The following is a 25,799-nucleotide window of genomic DNA, read 5'->3' as shown; positions in this document are numbered from 1 at the left end:
TCCAACATTCATACCAGAAGCATTAACTTCCCTCAGACAATTGATTCCATTTCTTTGGAGTCAAGATGTCTGACATTTTGTCTGAGGGAAAATGCCTTCTGGTGAGGAAGGGAAGTAGGGTCATAACTGATGCTGGTGGCCTGTCTTCCAGGCCTTCAATCAACTCCAGGTTTCCAGTGCCTCTTCTCCCACCTTCCTTTTGCCTGCTGACCAAGAACGTGGCCTCTCCTTGGCAGCCTAAGCAGCCCGGCGTGGCTGGACACCCCCTTCCATCCTTGCTCTCTTTCCTTTTGATATTCTCTACTTTGATTTCAGTGGGATCTGAGGGGAGATTGGAAATGAGGAGTATGCCTGAACTAGGATCAGAAGTCTTGTTTTATTTCCTGATTGTTCCACACACCCAATAGCCAGATTGACAGAGGCCGGTGGTAATGGCTCACTCATCAATCTCAGTGAAAATCAAAGAATTATTTAATGAATATCAGGATCATTTGTAAACACAGGGCTTGCGTGTTTACCTCAGAGCTGAGGAGAGAGCTGGTAAACTGAGGAAGGAAACAGAATTACCTCAAGAAAATACAAGCATTGCCTTCAAGTGGGCCGGGCTTTTCCAGTGGAGATCTCGCTGGTCACCTGAAGGAAGGGGGCTTGTGGCAGGAACAGATCCCGGTGGCTGACAAAACCAAGACCTTCCTCAGCTCAAGGCCCGCTGGGAAGAGCCAGCCTCCCTCAGGAGTGCACACAAACTCTCCTCAGTTTTTCTTCAGCTCCTCACCTGGCTCAGACATTGGCATCTGCCACCAATTTGCATCTCGCTATTCTTTCCTTGACTTTTTCTAACTCTTGCCCAATAACCTCAGACAATCCCTTTCCACTCAGTCATCCCTTTCTTCATCTCATTTGTATGCACCCAGAAAACCCTAATCATACCTATTAAGCACAGACTAATGCCAGAGAAAACCTTGCATCAAGGGGAAAAGGAAAGTCACAAGTTTGAAGTAAAATTAAATTTAAATCAGTGTCATTAAGTGATATAAATCCTGAAAATGACCAAAATTCCTTCTGGGCTTTCCACTAAAGTCTCTTGGGCTTCTTCCTTCTCCTTGTATTAAATGTCGACCACTAGCATCCCAAATAAAGCATCTGTCCATTCATTCATTCATTCATTCATTCGGTATTTATGGAGTGCTCCCTGTTTGCCTGATACTTCGTTAGGCACCAAGTATAAACAGAGGAGAAGACATATGTGGTCCCTGTCCCTTGGAGCTTTCTTTAAAAAAAAAAAATATATATATATATATATATTTATTTATTTAGGCTGTGATGGGTTTTCATTGCTGCACGCAGGCTTTCTCTAGCTGTGGAGAGTGGGGGCTACTCCGTTGTGGTGCGAGGGCTTCTCTTTGCAGTGGCTTCTCTTGTTGCAGAGCAAAGGCTCTAGGCGTGCAGGCTTCAGTAGTTGCAGAATGTGGGCTCAGTAGTTGTGGCTCTTAGGCTCTAGAGCGCAGTCTCACTAGTTGTGATGCATGGGCCTAGTTGTTCCATGGCATGTGGGACCTTCCCACACCAGGGCTTGAACCTGTGTCCCCTGCATTGGCAGGCAGATTCTTAACCACTGCGCCACCAGCGAAGTCCCCCTTGGAGCTGTCAATTCAATCAACCAACAAATGTTTATTAAGCATCTATTATGTCCAAGACACTGCTGCAGGTTGAGAACTGGAACCAAGGATACTCATTCAGCTTAACATCGATATCAGCATGACTATTCCACTGCCTTCGTTGGCGTAACTATTTTTCCAAGAGAATTTTGCCTGGAAAGATGAATGTTGCAAATTAACTTTATTGTTTATTTATTGCTTAGAAAGCACCAACTGACAGTTTGCATCCCAAGACTGTTTGAACCCCTCACTTCAAAACCCTCATTTTTTCCCTGTGTTCATTCTAAAGTATTATACCCACAACCCTTCCCAGTCCTAATCAAGCCCTGCTCCTACCCCATCATGGAAAGATCCCTCCTTAAATGAGACTTCAAAGTCTCAATAAATGTCATGGCCTTACGCATCTCCCTGTGAAGTGCTGTCAGACTGTCAAGGGGTAAGCAATAAGCTTGGCTTTGTCTTGTCAACAGTTGCTCTCATGCTATCTGGGGAGCCAGCATTTGACAAGGTGCTGGGAACACAGTAGTGACTAATGTCCTCATAGAATTTACATTCTAGAGATAGACAAGGAGCAGATAAACCAGGAAATACATAATTTGTATTTTACAATGTAGTTGGGAAGACAGTAGCCAAATAGACCATTACAAACTGTGATAACTAAGAAAGAAAATCAGAATAGAGAACAGGGGTAGTTGGGATTCTAATTTAAAAAAGATGATCTAGAAAACTCCTTGAAGTAACTTGAGCTGGGAGTGAGGGTGGTCTGAGTGTTCCACGTAAGGGGAATAATCGGTGCTGAGACCCTGAAGAAGGAAGGTTTCAGAACAGAAAGGAAACCAAGACAGAAGCGCAGCAGCGGAGCAGGCAGGACTCAGCAGAGGGGGAAGGCAGAGGCTCTCCACATCCTTACCTCATTCAGAACCACTGTTTTACCTTGTTGTTTAACTATGACTTTTGCAACACAGTTGTTTTCTAATACAGTACTTTTCACTGCAGATAGGCAGAGGTGAACATGGAAGTGTAAATGAACTTTGGAGGGTCTTACTGTACAAAAGTGTTTTCATGGCAAAAAAGGGTCCAGCTTTTGCGAAACTCATTTTGTTAAAAAACAAAATTCAACTGAGTCAGTTTGAAGATCTAATTGGCTTTATTCAACATTCATGAATCACATCCCATTTAACAAGCAGAAAGGCCCTGTGAGGAGCTGAACCAAGTGAATCTTTTACAGGGACAAGGCATTTATTAGCAAAAGAAAAGAAAGGATTGTTTCAGGCAAGGTCATCTTCCCTTGGGGGCCAGGAAGGGCAGGGGTCTTTTGGAGACTACCTCGCAAGTGTGGATCAGGAAATTCCAGATTGATTCATTTAAAACTCTACTCCTGGGAGAGGCTGCAACTGCAATTAGGTGAGGTATTAGGGTTTAGTTTTGCTAACGTGGCTCAAGCACCAGTGACTCCATCTGGGGCCAATTTAAAGAGTTCTTGTAGCTCCACCTTGAGCTCAGGTTAGCCCTATTATTTGCTTAAGTGGCTAGTGTGTTTCCAGAGAAGCGCATTTGGGGAACACACCTGGAGGGGGGGATGTTTCTGGCACCCAGGTCTAGAAGCTTGTTCTCCCCAGCTGCTGGACCCCAGGGTTTAAGTCAACTACCTATTGATTTGCTAAAAGAAGTGAAAACCCAACCCGCGTGAATGGATGCCCTCAGGCACTTTCCGTTACTTGCAGGAAAGAACTGCCTTTAGGTGCAGCTGCTAAAATCCAACTGTGTCTTGGCCTCTAACCATGCTGACGGAGGGAATATTAAGACCAGTCACACGTTGCCTAGTTACCTTGGTCTGGAGGCCTAAATTAGCAATCTCGCTTGGGCAGGACTAGACCTGCAGGAGTTGCAGCGGTGTCGCCGCCCGGCCACCCGCACACAGGCCGCGTGGAGTTTCTGTTCCTTTCAGCCCTCGCTCCCTCTCTCCCGTCGGCTGGCCGCGTGGAGGGCGCTCAGTCGCACACCCCACCTCGCCCACTGCACACTCACACAAACATCGCCCCGCTTTTCCACGCCCGGACGGTGTGTGCCCCCCCGGCCGGGACCCGCTCTGCGCTCTGCGCTCTGCAAGCCGAGCGGCGCGCACCCCGCTCCGCGCACGGGCTCGGAGTTTAATCACACAAACAGTGTCCGGCTTCCTGTCCTCATCCACCCCCTCCCGCCGCGTTTCCCTGGCCCCTCCCTCTCCCCAGCCCGATCCGCCCGCCGGCTCCCCCTCCCCCGATCCCTCGGGTCCCGGGATGGGGGGGCGGTGAGGCAGGCACAGCCCCCCGCCCCCATGGCCGCCCGTCGGAGCCAGAGGCGGAGGGGGCGCCGGGGGGAGCCGGGCACCGCCCTGCTGGCCCCGCTCGTGCTGGGCCTGGGCCTGGCTCTGGCCTGCCTTGGCCTCCTGCTGGCCGTGGTCAGCCTGGGGAGTCGGGCATCGCTGTCTGCCCAGGTGAGGCCCGGCTGCACACCCCTCCCTGGGCAGATCAGGAGCGGCCTCTGCGGAGCAGCTGATGGGGCCGGGGGGGCCGAGGGCCAGGGGCCAGGAAGATGGGTGGAGGGTGAGATGTCAGGTGGAGAAGGACAGGGTGACGCTGCCTCCTTCCCAGCAGGAGCCTTCCCAGGGGGAGCTGGTGGCAGAGGAGGACCCGGACCCGCTGGTGAGTGGGGGTGGGTGCTGGCGGCGGCGGGCTGCTGGGCATAGGAAGTGTGTGCCGGCTGAGGGTGCAGGGTGTGCCCCGGTTGTGCCAGCCGTGTGTGTGTGTGGGGGGGGGGTGTGCACCAGCCATATGGTGCGTGGGTATGTGTGAGAGAGAGGGTGACAACTGTAAGGGGTTTGCGTCGCATTTGTGTCACCTGAGTACGAAGTGTTTATTGGCCGCGGGGCAAGTGGGAGTGTGAGATGCGGGAGCCTGCTGTGGAAGAGGGATGCTGGCTGTGCGTGCAGGGTGTGTACCCGCTGTGCACGCTGACCGGGTGTGGGCGTGTGTGCAGTGTACCAATTGCTGGTTGCGGCGAGTGGAATAGGGGGATGTGGCTGGTCGTGGGAAAGGGACTGAGGGCTGACTTGCCTCCAGGTGGCCCTGGCCACTCTTGGCTGAGGGGCTGGATCCCTCCCTAAGACTTCTGTGCCTCTTGCTGGCTGGGGCCTCTCAGGACGGGCCCCCTGTCGGTCTCCGTTTGTGTCTCTGGGGTTTATGTCTCTGGGAGTCCCTGGCAAGATCCTGGTTTAGTCCTGCCCTTAATGCCCCTAGGACCTGAATCCCCAGACAGAGGAGCGCCAGGATACTGTGCCTTTCCTGAAACTGGTTCGGCCTCGCAGAAGTGGTGAGCAGCCCTTTATCCCAACCTCAGGAATAATAATAGCGGCTGGTCTGTGGTGGCTTCTGGACTCGTTACCGCTGCTGTTCATCACAACAGCCCCGTGAAGCAGGCAGAGCAAAACCCATTATCCGCACTTACGGATAGAGAAACTGAGGCACAGAGAGTAAAGGGGGGTTCAGAGTCATGGAGACTCGAGCCTAGACCCTCCCTTTGAATCTCCTTCCGTGGCGTAGACCTGCTTCTCACTTCAGACCCTACCCTAGATATGAAGGTGGGATGAGAAGCTAGGAGAACCCCTGGGGTCCTGATGAAATCAGGTGGGGGAGTCAGGCCCGAACCCCAAGAAGCAAAGACAGTTCCAACCGGGGTGACCCTGTGACTGTGTGTCCAGGTTTGTAGGGGGCTGTCCTGGCTTACACCTGCTGGCTTAGTGTCGTGATTAATAATACCCCTCTTGCTGTCAGAAGCATCCCAGTTTGGATGATAAATTATCAGTGGCTCTACCTATGAAGGAAAAGGCCTGAGGTTCTGAGGCTAGGAGTCTGGATGAGAATAAGGATGCCAGGGTTCTGAGGGGAACGGGGCTGAGAGAGTAACTTCTGCCACCCCCCTGCCCCTCCCCAGATGTGGGGACTGCTTTGCCCAACTGTCTTTCCTTGATTCTCAGCATCTAAAGGCCGGAAACCACGGGCACGCAGAGCAATTGCAGCCCACTATGAAGGTGGGTGACCGTGAGCCATGCCCAGGGAGAAGGGGTGGCAGAGGGGCAGGGCAGGGCTCACCATCCCTTTCCTGTGTCTTACAGTTCACCCACGACCGGGACAGGACGGAGCACAGGCGGGTGAGACCCCATCCCCACGTCCGCACTCTTCCCTGACCCCCACAGCACTGGGCTTCTGGACAAGGGCCCCCCCAAAACCTTGACTTCCCACCCGCATCCCTGCCTTCAGCCTCAGAACACCAGAAGCCGGTGCAGGAAAGTGCCCAGGACTCGGTTCTCTTGGCTCCCAAACTTTCTCCGTGACTCATTCATAGGACCCCAGGGAGACCCCTTCCCCTCCCAGAGCCCAGGCAGATCCCCCCACCAAACTACCAGCCCAGCAACTCCTTCAGCCCTTGCTCATCTCTAAGAAGCATCTTAGAATTTCCCCCCTCCTTTCCCCTCCATATTCCAAGATCATTTTTCGCCAAATGTTTCCAGTCTCTGCTCTTCTTTTCCATCCCCACCCCCCCCCACCTCAGCACCATGACCTCAGAACCTCAAACTCAGTCTCCAGCCCCTTCCCCATTCTAGACTTCCCCCACCCCTACTCTGTCCCACCTGTGTTGCCAAGCTAAGTCTCCCCAGTCCCGCCTTTTGTTATTCCACTGCTTTTCTGCTTGACTTGCGGCCTCTCCCTGCTCTGGTCTGGTCTCAGCCTCTTTTCCCTCTCCACCAGTGTGCCTCTTCTGGACTTTGCACATACTATTCCCTCACCTGGAACGCCCCTCCATGTAACAGGCCAGGAGGCAAGACATGAGAGTGGCTTAGTCTAGGGTGTTGGCAGCTGAGAGGGAGAGAAGTAGGTGGATTCAACATGTGGTTTGAAGATAGGGTTTTGCTGGGGGGCTGAGCAGGGTAAGGAAGAGGGAGGAATCCGAAATGACTTCTAGATTTTTAACTTGGGCATCTTCGAGAATAATGATGCCGTTTATTAAAATGGAGTTAACCAGGGAGGAAATAGGTTGGGAGGTATGTAAATTAATAGTTGGATTGAGACCTAATAATAACTACGTGGGATAAATAATAATAAACAAATGAGTTTCACAAATAGATGGCTGGACATGGTAGAGAAGCTCAGGCCTGGGCAGGATGTGTAGGGTCAGGAATATATAAATAAATAAAAAATAAATACCAGATGGATGGTATTTAAAGCTCTAGGTCTGGATGAGACACCCAGGGGAAAGAACGGCCCCACGAGTGAAGCCCTGAGGCTCTTGGACCTTTACAAGTGGAGCAGAGGAAGAGAACCCAGCAGGGACTGAGAAGCAGCCAGAGAGAGGGGAAGAAACCCAGGGAGGGTAGTGTCCTGGAGTCTCAGAGAAGATACAGTTTTGAGAAGGAGGATGTGGCTGTCTGTGTTGAACGCAGCTGAGAGGTCACATGAGATGAGAAGAGAGAAATGACCTCTGGGTTTGGTAACATTAAAAGCCAACTGGTGACCTTGACAGGGCGGTGTCAGTGGTGTGGTTAGGATGGAAGCCAGCATGGAATGGGTTAAGAGAAAATTGGAAATAGGAATCAGAGACAGTGACAACCCTTTCCAGAAGTTTCTCTGTGACAGGCGCAGAGAAATGGGCCAGGAGGTAGAGGAGATGTGACTCAAGGAAAAGTTTAGTCCTTTTAGTGATAAACAATACTGCATGAATCTTAGCTAATATTTATTCAGTGTTTAATCTCATCTAATCCTTGAAACAGTCCTAAAAGGAAGATAATCCGATCATCTCCATTTTACAGATAGAAGTGATGGTAACTTGTGTGGGTCATGATAATAATAAGAGGTGGAGCGGGATTTGAACCCAGCTACCGTGTGCTTGTGTTCTGGACATTGTGTGAGAGGCGACTGCTGGTGCAGGGGTCGGGGGAACCTGCAGGGCAACATCCAAGAAGGTGGGAGGGAGTGGGTTCCAGAAGGAAGAGAGGGACGCATCATCCCATCACCATGAGAGGGTCAATGGCGACTATGAGAACAGGTCGGTTGGTGGTTTGGGTGGGGGGACATGAGGGAGCCCTTACCTGATGACTTCTGAGTCCTCTGGAGGGAGACAGGGGCAGGGGAGATGGTGCAAAAGCAAGCCTAGTGGGGGAAAGAAGGCCGATTGCCAGGCAGTAAGGAATGAGTTGTGATTGTGAAACTGAGTGACACCACGGTCCCAGGCACACCATGCCCTTAGCCACCGCCAGCTCAAACTGGTCCCCCAGCCAGGAACACCCTCCCTCCTTCTCTCCCCCTACTCTTCATGCCCCAGGCCAGCCTTCCTCCCCTCTTTATGGACCGTTTATTTCAGTGGTTACCCAGAGATTCATTCATTCATTGATTCAGCATACACACGCTGAGATCCTACTGTTTGTAAGGACCTGGCTAGGTGCCCACAGTGAATAATACCCAGACCTGTTTGCAAGGAATTGCTGTCCTGGAGAGGAGACAAGCATATACAAGCATATAAACTTGTAAATTACAATGTGATATGACAAGAATAATAATGAAAGTAGCCAGAGGCGCATGGCGGCACAGAGGAAGACAACTTTACAGTGGAGTCAGGGACTCCTTCCCCAAAAAGGCATGGGCCTTGAAGCAAGAGTGTAAGATGGACAGGGAGGCAGGGACCGTTTGTGCAGAAGCCCGGAGTTTGCCAAGAGTATGATGAGGCTGGAGGACTGGAAGCAGCTGTGTGGCTGAGGAGACAGAAATAGAGGAGCAGGATGGGGTGAGCCCAGAGAAGCATATGGAGTCTGGAAGTTATTCTGGGGTCAAAGAAAGGAGAGGAAGGCTCACATCTGCATTTTGGAAACATCACTCTGTGGCTCTGTGTAGTGTAGGGGGTAAACTGGACCAGGCAAGACTGGAATCAGGGAGTCCAAAGAGGAAGCAGGCTGCGATCTTCCCAGTGAGAAATGGCAGGGGCCAGACCTGGGAGGGAGACAAAGCTATTTAGGTGGCACAATTGCCAGGAGCTGATCAGTGAATAGAGCTGGTGAAGGAGAGAGGCTTGGGTGCCTGGTAAGAGGTAGAACCAGGAGCCCAGGATGGAATGCAGACAATCAGGGAAGTTTGGGATAGGGGAGGGCCAGGCTCAGTTTTGGTCTAGGTGACTTTGAGGTGCCCGGAAGGGGGTGGGGGGTGGGGGCAGGAGGGGCAGGAAAGGGCAGGGCTGGGGACTCAGATTGGAGGCTGCAAAATAAAGGCCAAGGGAAGCCGTAGGTGGGGGTGAAAATGCTCAGGGAGCATTATGTTTTCCTTGAGAAAGTAAGAAAGTAACCAGGACAGTGCCCGGGGGGCAGGCAGAGGATGGGGGTTCTGGGAAAGGAAGCCCAGGCTACTGAGATGAAGCCAGTGAAGCCCCAGAGAGTGGCCCATGGACCCAAACAAGAGAGAGCTGTCGCCGTGGCCGCCTCCTCCCCTCTATCTTCCCACGTCCCACCAGTGGGTGCTTGGTGGCCACTCAGAGCAGGCCCAGCTCCAGTGGTCGGGGTGCAGCAATAAGACCAACGCCCCTGCCCCTTGGGGGAGTCAGACCCCAAACTGTCACAGAAAGAAATAAATATGATTTCCCTCCGGGGTGACTGCTGTAAGAGAAACGGGGTGAGCAGAAGAGAGAGCAGCGGAGACTAGCTATTCCAGGCTGGGAGGCCTAGGGAGGTCTCAGAGGGACCAGACGGACAGAAGGGGCCTGGCCGGGGCAGAATCCCGTGGGGAGGGAAGGACGGCAAAAGCCCTGTGGAAACCGTGAACTTGGTGCACAGCAGGAACAGAAACTGGGCCAGAGTGGCTGGAGTCTTGTGACTTGCAGGAATGTGTGAGATTAGATCTGAGAGGTAAAGGAAGGGGGGGAGGGGGCGGGTTGCATGGAGGACCTGGGAAGCCACTGGAGACCATGCTCTATCATTTGATGATTTATCTTCTTTACAATTTGCAGTTACCCTCACTCTAGGTTTTTTTTTTTTTGGTAGCAGCTTTCTTAAAATATAATTCACATACTGTACAGTTCACCTGTTTAAAGTGTACAGTTAAGTTTTTAGTATATTCACAGAGTTGTGCAACCATCACTACAGTCATTTTAGAAAGTTTTCTTTACCTTAAAAAGAAACCCTATACCCTTTACCCACCACCCCGTATTCCCCTGATCCCTCCCAGCGCTAAGCAGCCACCAACCTACTTTCTATCTCTATGTATTTACTGATTTGGACATTTCATAGAAATCATGTAATATGCGATCCTTTGTGACTGGCTTCTTTCACTTAGCATAATGTTTTCAAGGTTCCTCCACACTGTAGTGTGTATTAGCCCTCCATTTCTTTTTTTTTTTTTTCCTTTGCCGTGCCTCGAAGCTTGAGGGATCTTAGTTCCCCAACCAGGGACTGAACCTGTGCCCCTTGCAGTGGAAGTGCGGAATCTTAACCACTGGACCACCAGGGAAGTCCCATTATTCCATTTCTTTTTATGGCTGAATAATATCTCATTGTATGGACTTAACACAACTTTCCTTATCCATTCATCAATGGATGGACATTTGGGTACCATTTTATTATTTTTAATTTTTTAATTTTTTTCCCTCTTTTTTGCTTTTTTAAAAAGTTTGTCCCTTTTTAATTATTTTTAATAATCCAAGTAATGTATGATTCCAGTAATGCATTTCTACATTCTCCAAGTAAAAGAGCAAACAATATGGACACGAACTACAAAAGCCCCCATGCTTCTTCAGTCCCACTCTTCTCCCTAGAAGTGACTGGTGACAGCTTGCTCTGTATCCTTCTGGTCATACAAGTTGGGTTTCTTTTCCTAACTTCCTGTCACGCTCCCAGTTCCCTTAGGCCCTGGCTCCTCCCTTGCCCTGGGCCATCTAGATATCTTCTGGGTAAGGTGGGCCCAAAGGTTTATAAACTCAGTGGCTCTCACTGGGGAGTGTGAGAAAGTTCTATAAAGGGATTTCCCCCCTGTCTCTGAACATCCACATTCAGGTGTGGACGGGACGGTGAGTGGCTGGGAGGAGGCCAAAATCAACAGCTCCAACCCACTGCGCTATGACCGCCAGAGCGGGCAATTTATGGTCACCCGGGCTGGGCTGTACTACCTGTACTGTCAGGTAAGCCCCACCTGGCTCCACGGGTAAAGCAGGAACTAAGGGAGAAGGGTTGGGCTTAGGGGGTGGGAGCAAGTTAAAGGTGGGGATGGGGAGCTTGGGGTTTGGGCTGGAGAGGAGCCCTGGGTCTCTCAGGAAATCGGAGATGGAGCCAAGGGCAAGCAGAGGCCTGGACTCCGCCCCCCTCCCCCCCCCCCAGGTGCACTTTGATGAGGGCAAGGCTGTCTACCTGAAGCTGGACTTGCTGGTGGATGACACGCTGGCCCTGCGCTGCCTGGAGGAGTTCTCGGCCACGGCGGCCAGTTCCCTCGGGCCCCAGCTCCGTCTCTGCCAGGTGTCCGGGCTGTTGCCCCTGCGGCCGGGGTCCTCCCTGCGGATCCGCACCCTCCCCTGGGCCCATCTCAAGGCTGCCCCCTTCCTCACCTACTTTGGACTCTTCCAAGTTCACTGAGCGGCCCTGGTCTCCCGGTGGTTTGCCCAGGCCACTGGCTCCCCACGGCAGCTCTCGGAGCACCCTGGTCCCCTCTGCCCCACCCTGAGCTGCTCCTCCCCCAGACCTGCCTCTCCCTCTGTAGGCGGCCAGGGCACGCTCACGTGATGTCCATGCCACAGAAACGTTCCCCTGTCTCTGACAGCTCCCCCCACCTCCAGCTCCCCACCTCACTAGCTCCCAAAGCCCCATTTATCTCCTGACTCCCCCCCCACCCCGGCCACAGCCCCCCAGGACACTGTTCACTGCACTCTGGGTGACGATGGGTCCTGAACACCCCTCTTCAGGCGCTGAGAGGGGCTGGATGCCAGAGAGACTGGGACTCGGCCAGGAGCTCCCCAGTGTGAGGGGTGAGAGACAAAGACAGGCTCCTCCCCTGCTGATTCCCTGTGGATTTTTAAAACAGATATTATTTTTATTATTATTGTGACAAAATGTTGATAAGTGGATATTAAAGAGAATAAGTCATGGTCGCTCTCTTTATTGGGGCTTAGGGGACACGAGGGCCATGGGAAGGGGGTCTGGGAGTTGGGGAGTGGGGGGCAGGACACCTGGAATTCCAGGGTGACATCCAGGCTTGAGAGCGGGGACCTACATGCCTCTAACCCCTAGGCATGAGCAGAGAGTCGAAAGGCAAATTGCCAGGAAAAAAAAAATCAATCTTCTGCCCAAGGTCCAGCAGAAGCAGCCTCATTTACCTAGGAGGCGGGCTTCCTCCTGTGGGGAATCCCTGGGCTGGGAGGAGCAGGAGCCCTTCCTCTTGGCAGCCTCGGAAACTTCAGCAGGTGCTGGCGCAAGCCCTGGCTAGGACGCGGGGTGGGAGCAGGCCCGGTGCGGGGGCTTAGGGTCAAGAAGCAGGATGCTGGGGCCCAGGAAACCGGGAAGCTGTGTCCCTGGGTCCAGGGAGGAATCCTACAGCGGCAGGGTGCTCGGGGCTGTCTCTTTCTCTCTTTGTCCAGAGCCTTATGTAAGAGCTTTTCTCGGGAAACAGGAAGTCCTGCTTGCCAAGTTCAGCACAGGGAGTAGTGCAGGCCTTATTCCAACACACCCGGCCTGGCCTTAACCCCAGAACTCAGCCAGTTCCTTGCTTCCGCGACCCTGATTCTCCTCCCCACTGACCCCCTCCCCTTCTTTCCCACCTTTGGTCACTCTCAGCAAACTGCTCCAGAGATCTCTCCTATGCCCGGGCCAGGGGGTCTTCCACGCTCACCCCTTGACCCTCAATGCTGCCCAGCTTGTCCCTCCATCCCGGCTCCTGGCACCATGCCCCATAGCCAGCCAACCTTCCCTCCCCCACTTCTGGGGCCGCCCCGGGGTTCCTGCGCTCTGGCCGCTCCTCCTGGGTGTCACTGGCAGCCCTGTCCTTCCTAGAGAGACTGACACCAAATTTTCCTGAGGCTGGAGGAGGGTGAGGGGTCTCAGGACAACACTGGCCCCGCAGCAGGGTGCCAGGGGCACCAACAGTGCCCCGAGCTTGCTTCCCGCCTCCCTCCTTTTTATTCTCAAGTTCCTTTTTATTTCTCCCTTGCGTAACGCCTTTCTTCCCTTCTGCACCACTGCCTGCACCCCCACCCTCCCTGTCACCTCCTTGCCACCCCACTCCTTAGGCCACAGCTGTTGGCAGGGTCCCCAGCTCATGCCGGCCTCATCTCCTTCCTTGCTAGCCCCCAAAGGGCCCCCGGGAGACATGGGGGGCCCGGTCCGAGAGCCGGCACTCTCAGTTGCCCTCTGGTTGAGTTGGGGGGCGGCTCTGGGGGCTGTGGCTTGTGCCATGGTTCTGCTGACCCAACAAACAGAGCTGCAGACCTTAAGGAGAGAGGTGACCCGGCTGCAGAGGACCGGAGGGCCCTCCGAGAAGGAGGAAGGGTATCCGTGGCTGAGCCTCCGGGAGCAGGTGAGTGGGGGGAGAAGGCTGTCTGGGAGACAAGGATGGGTGACGGGGTGGTCTCCAGGCCTCTTGGTTCCAGCCGCCTGATCTGCAACGTTTTGAATGGGTGCAAGAGAGGGCCCCAGGTTTGGAGGTCAAAGGAGCAACCATTCCGGGAAAGGAAACTGTTAAAGATGAATGCTTCTCGTACCTAACAGATCCTGGAGGACAGCCAGCACCAAGACTCAGGTTGCTGGGGAAAGGTGCAGGAGGGATGTGAGGCGTTCCTGTGGCAGAGGGAGGGCTGGGGGAAAGGCTTCCTGGGACCCTTGCATCTTAGCGTAACCCGGACCCTCTTTCCATGAGCAGAGCCCTGATGGCGTGGAAGCCCAGGAGAATGGGGAGAGATCCCGGAGAAGGAGAGCAGTGCTCACCCGTAAACAGAAGAGTGAGGCCTCCGGGGTGCAGCAGGGGTGGGAGGTGATGAAGTGGCACTGGGATTTGGAGACTGCGACCCCGAGCCAGGGTGAGGGTGGAGGGCTGACAACCCGGCAGCGGTGGTAGGTGGGCACTGCTGAGATTGCCTCCTTTTCTCCCTAGAGAAGCGCTCAGTTCTGCATCTTGTTCCGGTTAACATCACCTCCAAGGGTGAGCACTATTTTCAATAATGGCTTCTGGGGGAGGGACAAGATCTAGGAACTGTGGGGCTGGCACCTGGGCCCAAGAGGACCTTAGAGGAGAAACGTGTCTGGGTGTGCACAGCAATCCTGACTGCCACACTCCTCGCCTCCAGAGGACTCTGATGTGACAGAGGTGATGTGGCAACCAGCTCTCCAGCGTGGGGGAGGCCTGGAGGCCCAAGGATATGTCGTTCGAGTCTGGGATGCTGGAGTTTATCTGCTGTACAGCCAGGTAACCCCAGACATCCCCTGAACCTCACCTGAGGAGCTGGAGACCCTTCTTCAAAAGCCTTATGCCCCAGCACTGAGGGTTCCCAGCCCCTATTTCATACCCAACTGAGAGGGCCCTTCTTCATTCCTCAGCTCCCTTGCCAGGGCTCCTGAGGCGACCCAGACCTGAGCCACGCTATCCTGTTTTCTTCAACATCTCCCTTCCCTGCCAGGTCCTTTTTCATGATGTGACTTTCACCATGGGTCAGGTGGTATCCCGGGAGGGCCAGGGAAGGCAGGAGACTCTGTTCCGATGTATACGAAGCATGCCCTCCAACCCTGACTGGGCCTACAATAGCTGCTACAGTGCAGGTGAGAGCTTGAGAGCTGGATGGGCAGTGGAGGGTGGCTGTGAGGAGAGCAGATCTCTGACCTGGGGGCAGTGGTGGGGGAACTGCGGCAGGGGGTTGGAAGCCTGTGTAGAGGCAGAGCTGAGGGATGAAGGACAGAATACCTTGATCCTTGCAGGAGGCAGAAGAAAGGTTGAGCTGGAGAAGGGAGGGTGAAACATCAGAGCATCTGCATGGCTGTGCTTCACTGAGCATCTGTTTTCTCCCTTTTCTCAGGTGTCTTCCATTTACACCAGGGGGATATTCTGAGTGTCATAATCCCCCGGGCAAGGGCGAAACTTAGCCTCTCTCCACATGGGACCTTCCTGGGGCTTGTGAAACTGTGATCATGTTGTAAAAGATGGTTCTGAGCTTGGAAGACCAGGGTGGGTACATTTTGGAGACAGCCAAGAGCTGACTAGACAAAGGACAGGGAACAGTCAGGAACAGAGCTTCTTCTGGGTTTGACTGGAACCCCAGGTGTGACAGCTCATGACTCCCCCCCACCCCCCACCCCCGGGCTTTGAATTCATTCATATTAAAGAGGTAGAATATCTTGCTCTTAGGCTCCATCCAGCCCCAAATTCTTGAGGGAGTTGGGCAGGGAGTGGGGGTGGGAAATGCCAGGCATTGTCTAGACTTGCCTTGGGTCCCACTGGAATGCTTCCAGAACAGCACCACCATCTAGCGGCAGTCTGAGACAATCGTCCTGCCTGTTGGCAGATGTCCGCGAATCCTTCCTCCACTCAGGAAAACTCCTGGTTCTTTATGCCACACCTCTCTCTAGGTACCCTCTGCCTCTTCACTCCACAAGAAGCCTCATCCTGACTTCCCTCTCTCCATCTATTGGGCCCCAGTTTCCATCTCCAGGGGTGTAATTATTATGCGCCCGTCTGCAGAGGGTGCCCGACGACGACAGCCCTCCTGCAGCCACATCATTACTCTCTGGGTCTCAAGTTTTGCCTTTCACGCCCTCCAACGCCCTAGCGTGGTAGGCCACTCTAAGCCTCTCTGGACTGGGACGGGTCGCCGGGGAGCCTTGGATAAATCGAGCCCTGGTCCTGATCCTGTCTCACTCCTCTGATCTCTCCTTTCTGCGCAAGCCCTGACCTAAAGTTAAAAAATAAAAGAGAATAAATGAAACCTCGGGTCCATTTCCCCCGCTTGCTGTGCCTCAGCCCCGTCCGCGTACCGGGATCTCCCGGCCCTCCCTGCCCTCCTCCGACGCGCCTCACTGGACTAAGGTGTCAAGGCCCCCAGCTCAGGCCAGGCGGCGCGTGGAACGCCGGGCTTCGGAGCGCGGGACTCGGGGGCGGGAGAGCGGTACGGGACACGCAGGCGCAAAAGAACGGGTGGAGGAGCCGCCGGCGCAACTCGGGTTAAGCGGCCGTGCGCAGGCGCAGCCCCGCGTGGGGCACGTGGGCGGGACGGTCCCGAGGCGTCTACGCTCTCGGGTAGGCGGGGCTAGGCGCGTGGTGGCCGCGCCGGCGCCGTTCGCCGGGTGTGACGTACTAATTGTGCGCCGCCACCGCCGGTGGGCCAGGGGCTCGCGGGAGGGGAAGGAGAAGGAGGGGGGGGGAGGTGGTGGAGGTGGAGGCTGAAGCAGAGCAGGAGGCGGCCGCGGCGGGGCGGCTCGGCGCGCGGCCCAGAAGCGTTGGAATCTTGAATTGAGACGGCTGCGTCTGAAGACAGCAGGAGTGGCGGGGCCGCCGCCGTCGCCGGAGAGATGAGCCGGGAAGCCTGAGGCCGGAGACGCCCGCCTTCGGGCCTGTCGGTCCGGCTTCCCCGCTCCCGGTGAGGACGCCCCCTCCCCTCCCCCCAGCTCTGCCGCGGCTTTTCCCATTTCTGGACCCCATTCCCAACTAACCGGGGCCCAGGAGGCCCTCGAAGGGGGTTTTTAAGGCCCTTGCACGTCGAGCCGCCCGAGCCTGTAGGACCTTACTGGTGCTGGGACGCATTCTGGTCGCCGGGACGGAGCAGAAGAGGGGGCTGGGCCAAACTAGCTCGGCTCAGTTCGGTCCCAGCGCGCCTTGATTCGGCTGCCTAAGCGCCGATTCGGTTCTCTTTCAGTTTCTTCTAAAATCATTCCTTTTTCATTAGATTCTAACACCTGAACCATAGCCCTGGTATCCCCATTCCCTTCTGAGACGACCTGAGCATGCCCACACACCCCATTCATTCCACGGTGATGAGAGAACTCTCTTCCCACTCTAGATCACGGTTTCCCTGCGGAAGTTGTGTTCTCCTCGGGTATCTCTCTTCCGTGTCAGGATTCCTTTACTGAGCCATCTCCCTTATTAGGCTCTCAACTAGGACATCCCTGGTGGTATTGAAATAGAGAAGTGGACCCTGAAAATACTAAGTTTGATCTGGGAATCTGAGAAATAAGAGCCCGAAGGCCTGCCGCTTAGCCATTCTTCCTTGCCTCTATCTGGGCAGGAGAGAGATGGCACAGACTCCAAAGGGCACCTTGTGGACCATGTTAACTAGGAAGATCTGAAGTTTGGAGTTTCGCAGGTTTTCCTCTTTTCCTTCGTTTATTTGCATCTGATTGTAGAAGAGGTGTCCTGAGGAAGAGAGGTGGGATCTGGGGGTAGGATGTTTGGATTCTGACGCTCTAACCTTTGTTTTACAGGCTACTGGAAGATGAAAGAGACTATACAAGGGACCGGGTCTTGGGGGCCTGAGCCTCCTGGACCCGGCATAGCCCCAGCTTATTCAAGTCCCAGGCGAGAGCGTCTTCGTTGGCCCCCACCCCCCAAACCCCGACTCAAATCAGGTGGAGGGTTTGGGCCAGATCCTGGGTCAGGGACCACAGTGCCAACCAGACGCCTACCTGTCCCTCGGCCCTCTTTTGATGCCTCAGCTAGTGAAGAGGAAGAAGAAGAAGAGGACGACGAAGACGAAGATGAGGAAGAGGAGGTGGCAGCTTGGAGGCTGCCCCCCAGATGGGGTCAGCTGGGAGCCTCCCAGCGGCCTCGCCCTCCCCGCCCTGCTCATCGGAAAACCTGTTCACAGCGCCGTCGCAGAGCTATGAGAGCCTTCCGGATGCTGCTGTACTCAAAGAGCACCTCGCTGACATTCCACTGGAAGCTTTGGGGGCGCCACCGTGGCCGGCGGCGGAGCCTCGCACACCCCAAGAACCATCTTTCACCCCAGGAAGGGGGTGTGACACCACAGGTGCCATCCCCCTGCTGTCGGTTTGACTCCCCCCGGGGACCACCTCCACCCCGGCTGGGTCTGCTAGGTGCTCTCATGGCTGAGGATGGGGTGAGAGGGTCTCCACCAGTGCCCTCTGGGCCCCCCATGGAGGAAGATGGATTAAGGTGGACTCCAAAGTCTCCTCTGGACCCTGACTCAGGTAAGGTGGGAATGGGACAGAGGAGGGGATGGGAAGAGCTAAGATCCTGGGAGACCAGGAGCCTCTTGCTGTGGTGAGATCTGGGTCTAAGGAAAGTAGGAGAGCAGAAGGGGAGAGGTCCAAAACAGCTGTGAAATGTTTTCAGCAGCACTTTGAGCAGGAACTGAGTCTGGGAAGAGAGTCAGGGCTGGGGTACAAGATCCCTATGCTGTGCATAGATGAGAAAGGGAGTCATGGTTTAAACAAGTCAGTCATGTCCACTTGAAATTTCTCTTCGTGTGGCCTCTCAGGATAAAAGCTCCTGCGTGTGCATCTCTAGAGGGTTCCATTCTTACAACGGTGGGATGGGATCTCTCTGAGTAGTGGAGTACCTCACCTGGACAGTTGTGTGTGACGTTCTCACTCAGAACATTTCTTTTTTGGAGAACCCCAAATAAACTACTTAAGGCTTTTTTTTTTTTTTTTAATTTGTTTATGTAGGTTGTGCTAGGTGTTAGTTTTGGCAGCCTCTATTTCTTTATTAATTATTTGAGTATTTACTGAGCCTTTGCTGTATGCCAGGTACTATGCTAGGTGCTAGGTATATAGTGGTGAGAAATCTCTCTGAAATTTACATCTCTCTGAATCCTGGTGTTTTCTTGGTTTCCTCCTGTTTATGAGTACAGGCATACCTCGTTTTATTGCGCTTCCCTCTACTGCACTCTGAAGACATTGCATTTTTTACAAATTGCTGGTTTGTGGCAACAGTGAGTGGAGCAAGTCTAACAGCGCCATTTTTCCAACAGTATTTGCTCAGTTTATGTCTGTGTCACGTTTTGGTAATTCTCTCAATATTTCAAAGCCTCCACCCATGAAAAGATTACAACTCACTGTAGGGTCAGATGACAGTTAGCATTTTTTAGCAGTAAAGTATTTTTTTAAAAATATTTTTATTTCATTGGAGTATGATTGACTTACAGTGTTGTGTTAGTTTTAGATATATAGCAAAGTGATTCAGTTATACATATATTCATTCCTTTTTAGATTTTTTCCTCATCTAGGTTATTACAGAGTATTGAGTAGAGATTATATATCTGTGCTATATAATAGATCCTTGTTTGTTATCTATATTGTATATAGTAGTGTGTGTATGTTCATCCTAAGCTCCTGATTTCTCCCTCCACCCCATGTTTCCCCTTTGGTAACCAAAAAGTTTGTTTTCAGTGTCTGTAAATCTGTTTCTGTTTTGTAAAAAAGTTCATTTTATCTCTTTTTTTAAAATTAGGTTTCACATGAGTGATAATCGATATTTGTCTTTCTCTGTCTGACTTACTTCAGTGTAATAATCTCTAGGTCCATCCAGGTTGCTGCACATGGCATTATTTCATTCTTTTTTATGGCTGAGTAATATTTCATTGTATATATGTACCACATCTTCTTTATCCATTCATCTGTTGATGGGCATTTAGGTTGCTTCCATGGCTTGGCTATTGTAAATAGTGCTGTAATGAACATTGGGGTGCATATGTCTTTTCGGATTATGGTGTTCTCTGGATGTATGCCCAGGAATGGGATTGCAGGATCATATGGTAGTTCTGTTTTTAGTTAAGGAATCTCCATACTGTTCTCCGTAGTGGTTGTACCAATTTACATTCCCAACAACAGTGTAGGAGGGTTCCCTTTTGTCCACACCCTCTCCAGCATTTATTGTTTGTAGACTTTTTGATGGTGGCTGTTTTGACTGGTGTGAGGTAATACCTCATTGTAGTTTTGATTTTCATTTTTTGATAATTAGTTATGTTGAGCATCTTCTCATGTGTAGTAAAGTATTTTTAAATAAGGTTATGTACTTTTTTTTTTGGACGTAATGCTGTTGCACACTTAATAGATTATAGTAAACATAAGTTTTGTATGCACTGAGAAACCAAAAAGTTTGTGTGACTCGCTTTATTACATTATTCACTTTATTGTAGTGGTCTGGAAGTGAACCTGCAGTATTTCTGAGGTATGCCTGTAGTAACTATTCCTCTCTGTCCCGTATAACCTCTTGGACATAATTACCTCATGCTTTAGGGTTTTCATCCTTTAGAGTTTATACTGGTAGATTTTGTTTCAGTTCATCCTTTGTGTGGTCTTATAATTTGTGTGCGTCATTTATTCTTCCTGTTGGCCTTTGATCTGAACCAGTTTCTTGCCTCCATCCTGTTTCCCCTGCCCTACAGGCCTCCTCTCTTGTACTCTGCCCAACGGCTTTGGGGGACCACCTGGGCCAGAAGGAGAGCGAAGTCTGGCACCCCCTGATGCCAGCATTCTCATCAGCAACGTGTGCAGCATCGGTGACCATGTGGCCCAGGAGCTTTTTCAGGGCTCAGATTTGGGTGCTGCAGATGAGGCTGAGCGGCCTGGGGAAAAAGCTGGTCAGCACAGTCCCCTGAGGGAGGAGCATGTCACCTGTGTGCAGAGTAAGGAACCCTAGAGGATCTAGTCTCTTTCCCTCAGCTGACTCCTAGATCAGAGTCTGGAGGCCTGCCTTACCCCACTCCTCTCCCTCCTCCACTCAGGCATCTTGGATGAATTCCTTCAAACTTATGGCAGCCTCATCCCCCTCAGCACTGATGAGGTAGTAGAGAAACTGGAGGACATTTTCCAGCAGGAATTCTCTACACCTTCCAGGTAAGGCATGAAAGAGAGGCCGTTTGGAAGAGGTCTGGGACCTGGGAGATGGGGTGGGAGTGCTGCTGCCTTTTCTCCCATAGGGATGTAGTTGGGGAGGAGGAGTAAACTAGAACTGAAGGGGAGGAATCTACAGGCAAGGTGCCAAGCCCCTGTTAGCCACCTGGGAGGGTCTTTACCTGGGACCCTGAAATACCACCTGTACCTAAGTATTCATGTGCCTCTTACTGGGGAGTGGGTCTTTAGCAAGCCCTCAGAAGGACCCATGACCAAAAAAAACCAACCAAACAAAAAAAAGGTTAGTTTTAGGTTTTTATTCTAGGCAGTAGAAGGTGCTTCTGTGTGCCCTAGCCCCCTCGTCTCTTGTGTGACTCCACCCTTGGCCTACCCAGGAAGGGCCTGGTGTTGCAGCTGATCCAGTCATACCAGCGGATGCCAGGCAATGCCATGGTGAGGGGCTTCCGAGTCGCCTATAAGCGGCATGTGCTGACCATGGACGACTTGGGGACCTTGTATGGACAGAACTGGCTCAATGACCAGGTAAGGAGGTGTGGAGAAACAGGCCAAAGAGGGGATTTAGGGAACAGGGTGTCTGGGGCCCTCTGCATGGGGGAGCCCTGTACCCATGCCGCACCCTCCATGGCAAGTGGCTTCCCATCTTCTCTCCAGGTGATGAACATGTATGGAGACCTGGTCATGGACACGGTCCCTGAAAAGGTAGGTCCAACCAGATACTTCAGTCCCTGGAAGAACTTCCGCAGTTTTAAGCAGCTTTTTCAGTCCCTTTAATCTCTTCCATTTTACATAAAGAGGGCCTTTCTTTCTGGGGAGAGGCAGTGGACGGTAGTTTGTTAAATTCGAATCTGTAATCTTGGTCCTGAACTTACCAATTCTAGTCCTTTCCCCCAGTCTGTAGTGTTTTTCCCCTATGGCTAATCCCACAAACTGGGGTGGGAAGCTATAAGATGAGGTTAAAAACAGGGTGTGTTTTTACCCTCAGTGAGTTGGACTGGAGTTTGTTGAAACCAGTCCTTAGAGCCGTAGTGAAATGGAGTGGGCTGGGGAGCGGACACTTAGCAGGAGGCCTGAGGTCTTTGAATTCCATACAGCTCTTTTGTATCATTGGCACAGGTGCATTTCTTCAATAGTTTCTTCTATGATAAACTCCGTACCAAGGGTTATGATGGGGTGAAAAGGTGGACCAAAAACGTGAGTTATGAATTCACATCTACTTGTGTAACACCTTGCCTCTAAAGAAGAGTTCTGTTTCCTGTGAGTCCTTTTCCCAACCCTGTTTCCCCAATCCAAGCTTTCAAGTATTTATTAAATGTCTTCTGTGTGCCAGGTGCTGTTCTGGGCGCTGAGGATACAGTATTAAATAAGGGAAACTCCTTGCTTTTATGGGGTGAGAATGAATAAGTAAGGTAAATTTTAGCTAGTGGTAAGTGCTGTGAACAAATTAAAACAGTCATGTGGTAGCCTGGGGGTGGTCTGGGCAGGTCTCGCTTAGCTGAGACTTGAATGATGAGGAGCCAGCCCTGTGCAAATCTGGGGCGCGGGTATTCTAAGCAAAGGGAACGGCGAGTACGTGCGACACAAAGTGAGAAAGAACGTTTGAGGATCAGAGGGCCAGTGTGGGCACCTGTGTGGTTGGAGCAGGGTGAGCACAGGGAACACGATAGAAAATCTGGTCAGAGAGTAGGTCATGTGTGGCATGGAGGGTGATAGGCGAAGGGCGGTAGAGCTTGTTCTTTGTGTTCTGAGAAGCCATTGAAGAGTTTTAGGCAGGCTGGGAAGCACCTCATGTTTTAAACTCCTGTTTCGATGAAACAGATTGAAAGGGCGCAAGAGTGGAAGCAGGCAGACTAAATAGAGTAGCCAGAAAGTCCAAATGAGAAGCTTGGACCAGAGTGGTAAAGTTCAAAATAGAAGTAGTTTTATTTAGGATAAGTTTTGCAGGTAGAATCAATAGGACTTTCTGATGGATTGGACATGAGAAATGAAGAAAAGATAGGAATCAAGGATGTTGCTTAGGTTTTTGGCCTAAGTTACTGGGGAAAATAATTAAGGGGGAGAGAAGCAGGCTTGGTGGGGGGTGGGAGGTGAAGAGTTCTTTTCCCCTCTCCAATTAGTCTCCCTGCCTTCTGATTCAAAGGCCAGGAGATTTCTACAGTGAGGTAGGGCCACTGACTCCAGCATTTCTTAATTTCTGTCTTCAGGTTCAAGAGCTTACACTCTCAGGGACTGGGCACACCTTCTTCTCCTGGTAGAGGTGGGGTGACATGCAATGGAAAGAACTTGGCTTTCTATATATCTGTGTTTAAATCCCACCTCTGCCATTTCTTACTTCTATGACCGTGAGCAAGTTACTTTACTTTTCCAAGCCTGTTTCCTCATGAGAACTTTCTCAGAGGATTGTTGTGAGCATTAACTGATTGAGCATCTATTAGGTGCCATGCATTGTTCTGAGTGTGTTATGGATATTAACTCGTTTAACCTGCATAACAAACAGGTGAGGGTAGGCTCTGTTATTTTCACCCTCTTACAGAAAAGGGAGCTGAGGTACAGAGAGTTATTAAGTAGCTTGCCTGTGGTCATAAGCTAGTAAATGGAGGAGCTGGGTTTGAACCCTGAGAGTCTGGCTCCAGGATCCTGAGCCTGGGTTCTTAGCTACTAAGTACTTGTACGTTTAATGTGTGAAAAGTACCTGGCTCTTCCTGGGCTCTCGAGTGTTTGTTCTGCACCACCTCCTCTGTCCTGCGTTCTTCCTTAAGCCCAAGAATCCAGACATCCAGATGCTGAGCCTGGCCTCACAGTCCAGTGGCTGGGTATTGAGTTCTCCCACTTGGTTCCTTGCCGGTTCCTCCTAGAACCCTCCTGGCATTAGGAACAATTCCTGTGCTGTCTTACCTGACCTCCAGCACTGCCTCCTTAGGTGGACATCTTCAATAAAGAGCTACTGCTAATCCCCATCCACCTGGAGGTGCATTGGTCCCTCATCTCTGTTGACGTGAGGCGGCGCACCATCACCTATTTTGACTCGCAGCGCACCCTGAACCGCCGCTGCCCTAAGGTTTGAGAGGGAAGGGAAAAGATGGGCAGAATGTGGGAGGAGATACAGTGGCAAGGCCTTTCAGGCAGAAGGGTGGGTTTGGGATATCTGAGGAGCAACCTGGGCTTGGTGCCTGTGACCACCACACCTTGGGTTCAGTTGGGAAATGTGGGGGCATCACTTCCTCCTTTTCTCCGTCTACATAGCATATTGCCAAGTATCTGCAGGCAGAGGCAGTGAAGAAAGACCGGCTGGATTTCCACCAGGGCTGGAAAGGTTACTTCAAAATGGTACGTTTCTAGAGGAGGGTTATGGGGGAGGTGTGGGGGGCGTGGTAGGAGGCAGAAGTTGAAGCCATACCTGTAGGGTCTCGAGGAGAAGGGCTTACCTTCTTTTTATTCTCTAGAATGTGGCCAGGCAGAATAATGACAGTGACTGCGGTGCCTTTGTGTTGCAGGTAAGCTGATACCAGTTGGGTTAAAGAGGGGAGGGAGGCGGGAAGCTGTTCTGCCTCTCTCATTTGGCTCACGGCCACTTATGTAGCAGGAGTAAGCTTATGTGTTATAATGCAGAAACCCTGATTTCATTGGTCCTCTCTTGGCTTCTCCATACCACATTCAGACTGGGTCTGTGGTCCTTGGTCTCTGCCCTGATATAGCTGCCTCCTGATCCCCAGTGCAAAGTACTTTCTGTTAACACTAGGTATTTTATGTACCAAATAGGAACATTGGCTTTAGAGTCAGACTTCTTTTGAGCCCCAGTCTATGGGACCTTGGCTTCCTTTGTGAAATGGGAGTGTTCTCGGAAAGATCCAGTGAGACATGTATCATACAAAATATGTAGCACAGGTCCTGATTTGGGGGGGGGGGGGGGCAGAGGCTCAGTAGGTGGTTCTCATGGCCTGCTTTGTTAATACCCAGTATTGCAAGCACCTGGCCCTGTCTCAGCCATTCAGCTTCACTCAGCAGGACATGCCCAAACTTCGTCGACAGATCTACAAGGAGCTGTGTCACTGCAAACTCACTGTGTGAGCCTCGTATCCCAGGCCTCAAGCCCATTCATTAATGGGCAGGAGGATATGGGAGACCCTTCCTTCCCAAGAAACTCCAATTCCTTTTGTCTCTAGCCTTTTCCCACCCAGTTCCCTTTGGATTTTCATATTTAAATGTTTTAATTGATTTCTGTATTTTTTTTTCTTTGAGAGAATATTTGTTGATTTCTGATGTACAGGGGGTGGCCATGGAAAATCCCTTTTCCCTCTGAATACAGGGGAGTATGGCCTTGTGGCCTGGGTGGGCAGTCATCTCCCTTCCATGTGCAGGGCGGGGTGGGGGGCAGGAAAATCTGTGCTCGGGTGGTGGGCGGGCAACGTGATTACTGCCTGCCAGATCTTCAAACTTTTTTTTATATATATATATATAAATGCCATGGTCCTTCTCTGGTCAATAAAGGATCCTTTGGAGATACATAGTGGTGGTCTTCCTTAAGTGGCCTCAAACTAGTGAATATGCTCTCAGGCTTTCCTCCAGTCAGTGCTGTTAGCTACCCTTTTGTGGGTCTTGAGACTTTCCCGGCCAGCTTTCCATCCCTGGCTCAGACAGTGCCAACACCATGTCTTCAACAAAAAGAATACCCCAGCAGAGGGAGCCAGGGTTGGAAAGAGGGAGAGTAGGTAAGCCTCAAAAATAAGGGAGCTTGAGAGGTGCTGAAGTTGGGGAAACAGCACACTTCAGGGAGCTGGCCAGGATTCATGACAGCAGCCCCAAATGCTCTTAAGCCCATAAGTTAGTTACTCAATCCTTTCTCCCTCCAGCCCAGGGAACCCTCCCAGCCGCTGGGTATGGCTCTTCATTCCATTATCCCTGTACATTCGGGGTTGGTGTCCGATTTATCTTTGCTTCCAGAGAGAACAAAATTAAATATGGGTCCAGTGGAGACCTGGAGCAGAGGTAGAGGGAAGTGGTTGTCCCAGGAGCCCGGAAGTCCCTGGAGGCTGAAACCTCGCCCCCCTTGCGTGATAGGGCCTCCTAGGCCACATGACTAGGGCACTCGCCTCCGCACGTGTAGGGATGCAGGGCCCCAAGATGGCTGCCAGGCCTCGAGGCCTGGCTCCTGTATGTCACTTCCGTACCGGCAAGAAAGGCGGGCCCCTTAGCCAATGAGGCCGCGGGGCGGGTCTTCACCTTGATAGGCGTTCAAGTTATCCAATGGTCGCTGCGTGCCAGAGCGCCTACGCGCTAACGTCACGCCG

General features: G+C 52.0%; 3 protein-coding genes across 9 annotated transcripts; all 3 read left to right on the top strand.

Moving 5' to 3' along the window:
• The first annotated feature begins 3,855 nt into the window (after nt 1–3,855).
• Nucleotides 3,856–11,857, top strand: TNFSF12 (TNF superfamily member 12). Of its 2 annotated transcripts, none has more exons than XM_057716433.1 (7): nt 3,856–4,134; nt 4,295–4,342; nt 4,937–5,009; nt 5,674–5,727; nt 5,812–5,847; nt 10,726–10,850; nt 11,047–11,854. In XM_057716433.1, exons 1-7 carry the CDS (start codon nt 3,976–3,978, stop codon nt 11,296–11,298), a joined length of 747 nt encoding a protein of 248 aa, XP_057572416.1. In that variant the 5' UTR covers nt 3,856–3,975; the 3' UTR covers nt 11,299–11,854. The 2 variants fall into 2 exon arrangements, with proteins under 2 accessions (XP_057572416.1, XP_057572415.1); XM_057716432.1 differs by having other exon boundaries at nt 3,882–4,134; nt 4,292–4,342; nt 11,047–11,857.
• A 26-nt stretch (nt 11,858–11,883) lies between these two features.
• Nucleotides 11,884–15,626, top strand: TNFSF13 (TNF superfamily member 13). 6 transcript variants are annotated; one of them, XM_057716427.1, is made up of 8 exons: nt 11,884–13,231; nt 13,423–13,467; nt 13,574–13,652; nt 13,805–13,852; nt 13,998–14,116; nt 14,328–14,466; nt 14,721–14,869; nt 15,271–15,626. In XM_057716427.1, the coding sequence occupies exons 1-7, from the start codon at nt 12,974–12,976 to the stop codon at nt 14,828–14,830; spliced, it is 798 nt and encodes a 265-aa protein (XP_057572410.1). In that variant the 5' UTR covers nt 11,884–12,973; the 3' UTR covers nt 14,831–14,869; nt 15,271–15,626. The 6 variants fall into 6 exon arrangements, with proteins under 6 accessions (XP_057572410.1, XP_057572414.1, XP_057572411.1 ...); XM_057716431.1 differs by lacking the exon at nt 14,721–14,869; XM_057716428.1 differs by lacking the exon at nt 15,271–15,626 and having other exon boundaries at nt 13,574–13,640; nt 14,721–15,036.
• A 377-nt stretch (nt 15,627–16,003) lies between these two features.
• SENP3 (SUMO specific peptidase 3) lies at nt 16,004–25,790 on the top strand. Its single transcript, XM_057715551.1, has 11 exons — nt 16,004–16,277; nt 17,119–17,844; nt 20,046–20,285; nt 20,385–20,496; nt 20,889–21,036; nt 21,166–21,213; nt 21,628–21,705; nt 23,432–23,569; nt 23,755–23,838; nt 23,955–24,005; nt 24,469–25,790. The coding sequence occupies exons 2-11, from the start codon at nt 17,130–17,132 to the stop codon at nt 24,577–24,579; spliced, it is 1,725 nt and encodes a 574-aa protein (XP_057571534.1). The 5' UTR covers nt 16,004–16,277; nt 17,119–17,129; the 3' UTR covers nt 24,580–25,790.
• Nucleotides 25,791–25,799: the final 9 nt, after the last annotated feature.

This window comes from Hippopotamus amphibius, chromosome 17, assembly GCF_030028045.1.
Source record: "Hippopotamus amphibius kiboko isolate mHipAmp2 chromosome 17, mHipAmp2.hap2, whole genome shotgun sequence".
NCBI lineage: Eukaryota > Metazoa > Chordata > Mammalia > Artiodactyla > Hippopotamidae > Hippopotamus > Hippopotamus amphibius.
The sequence above is the reverse complement of the archived record's forward strand: the minus strand, read 5'-3'. Positions and strand labels throughout refer to the sequence as shown.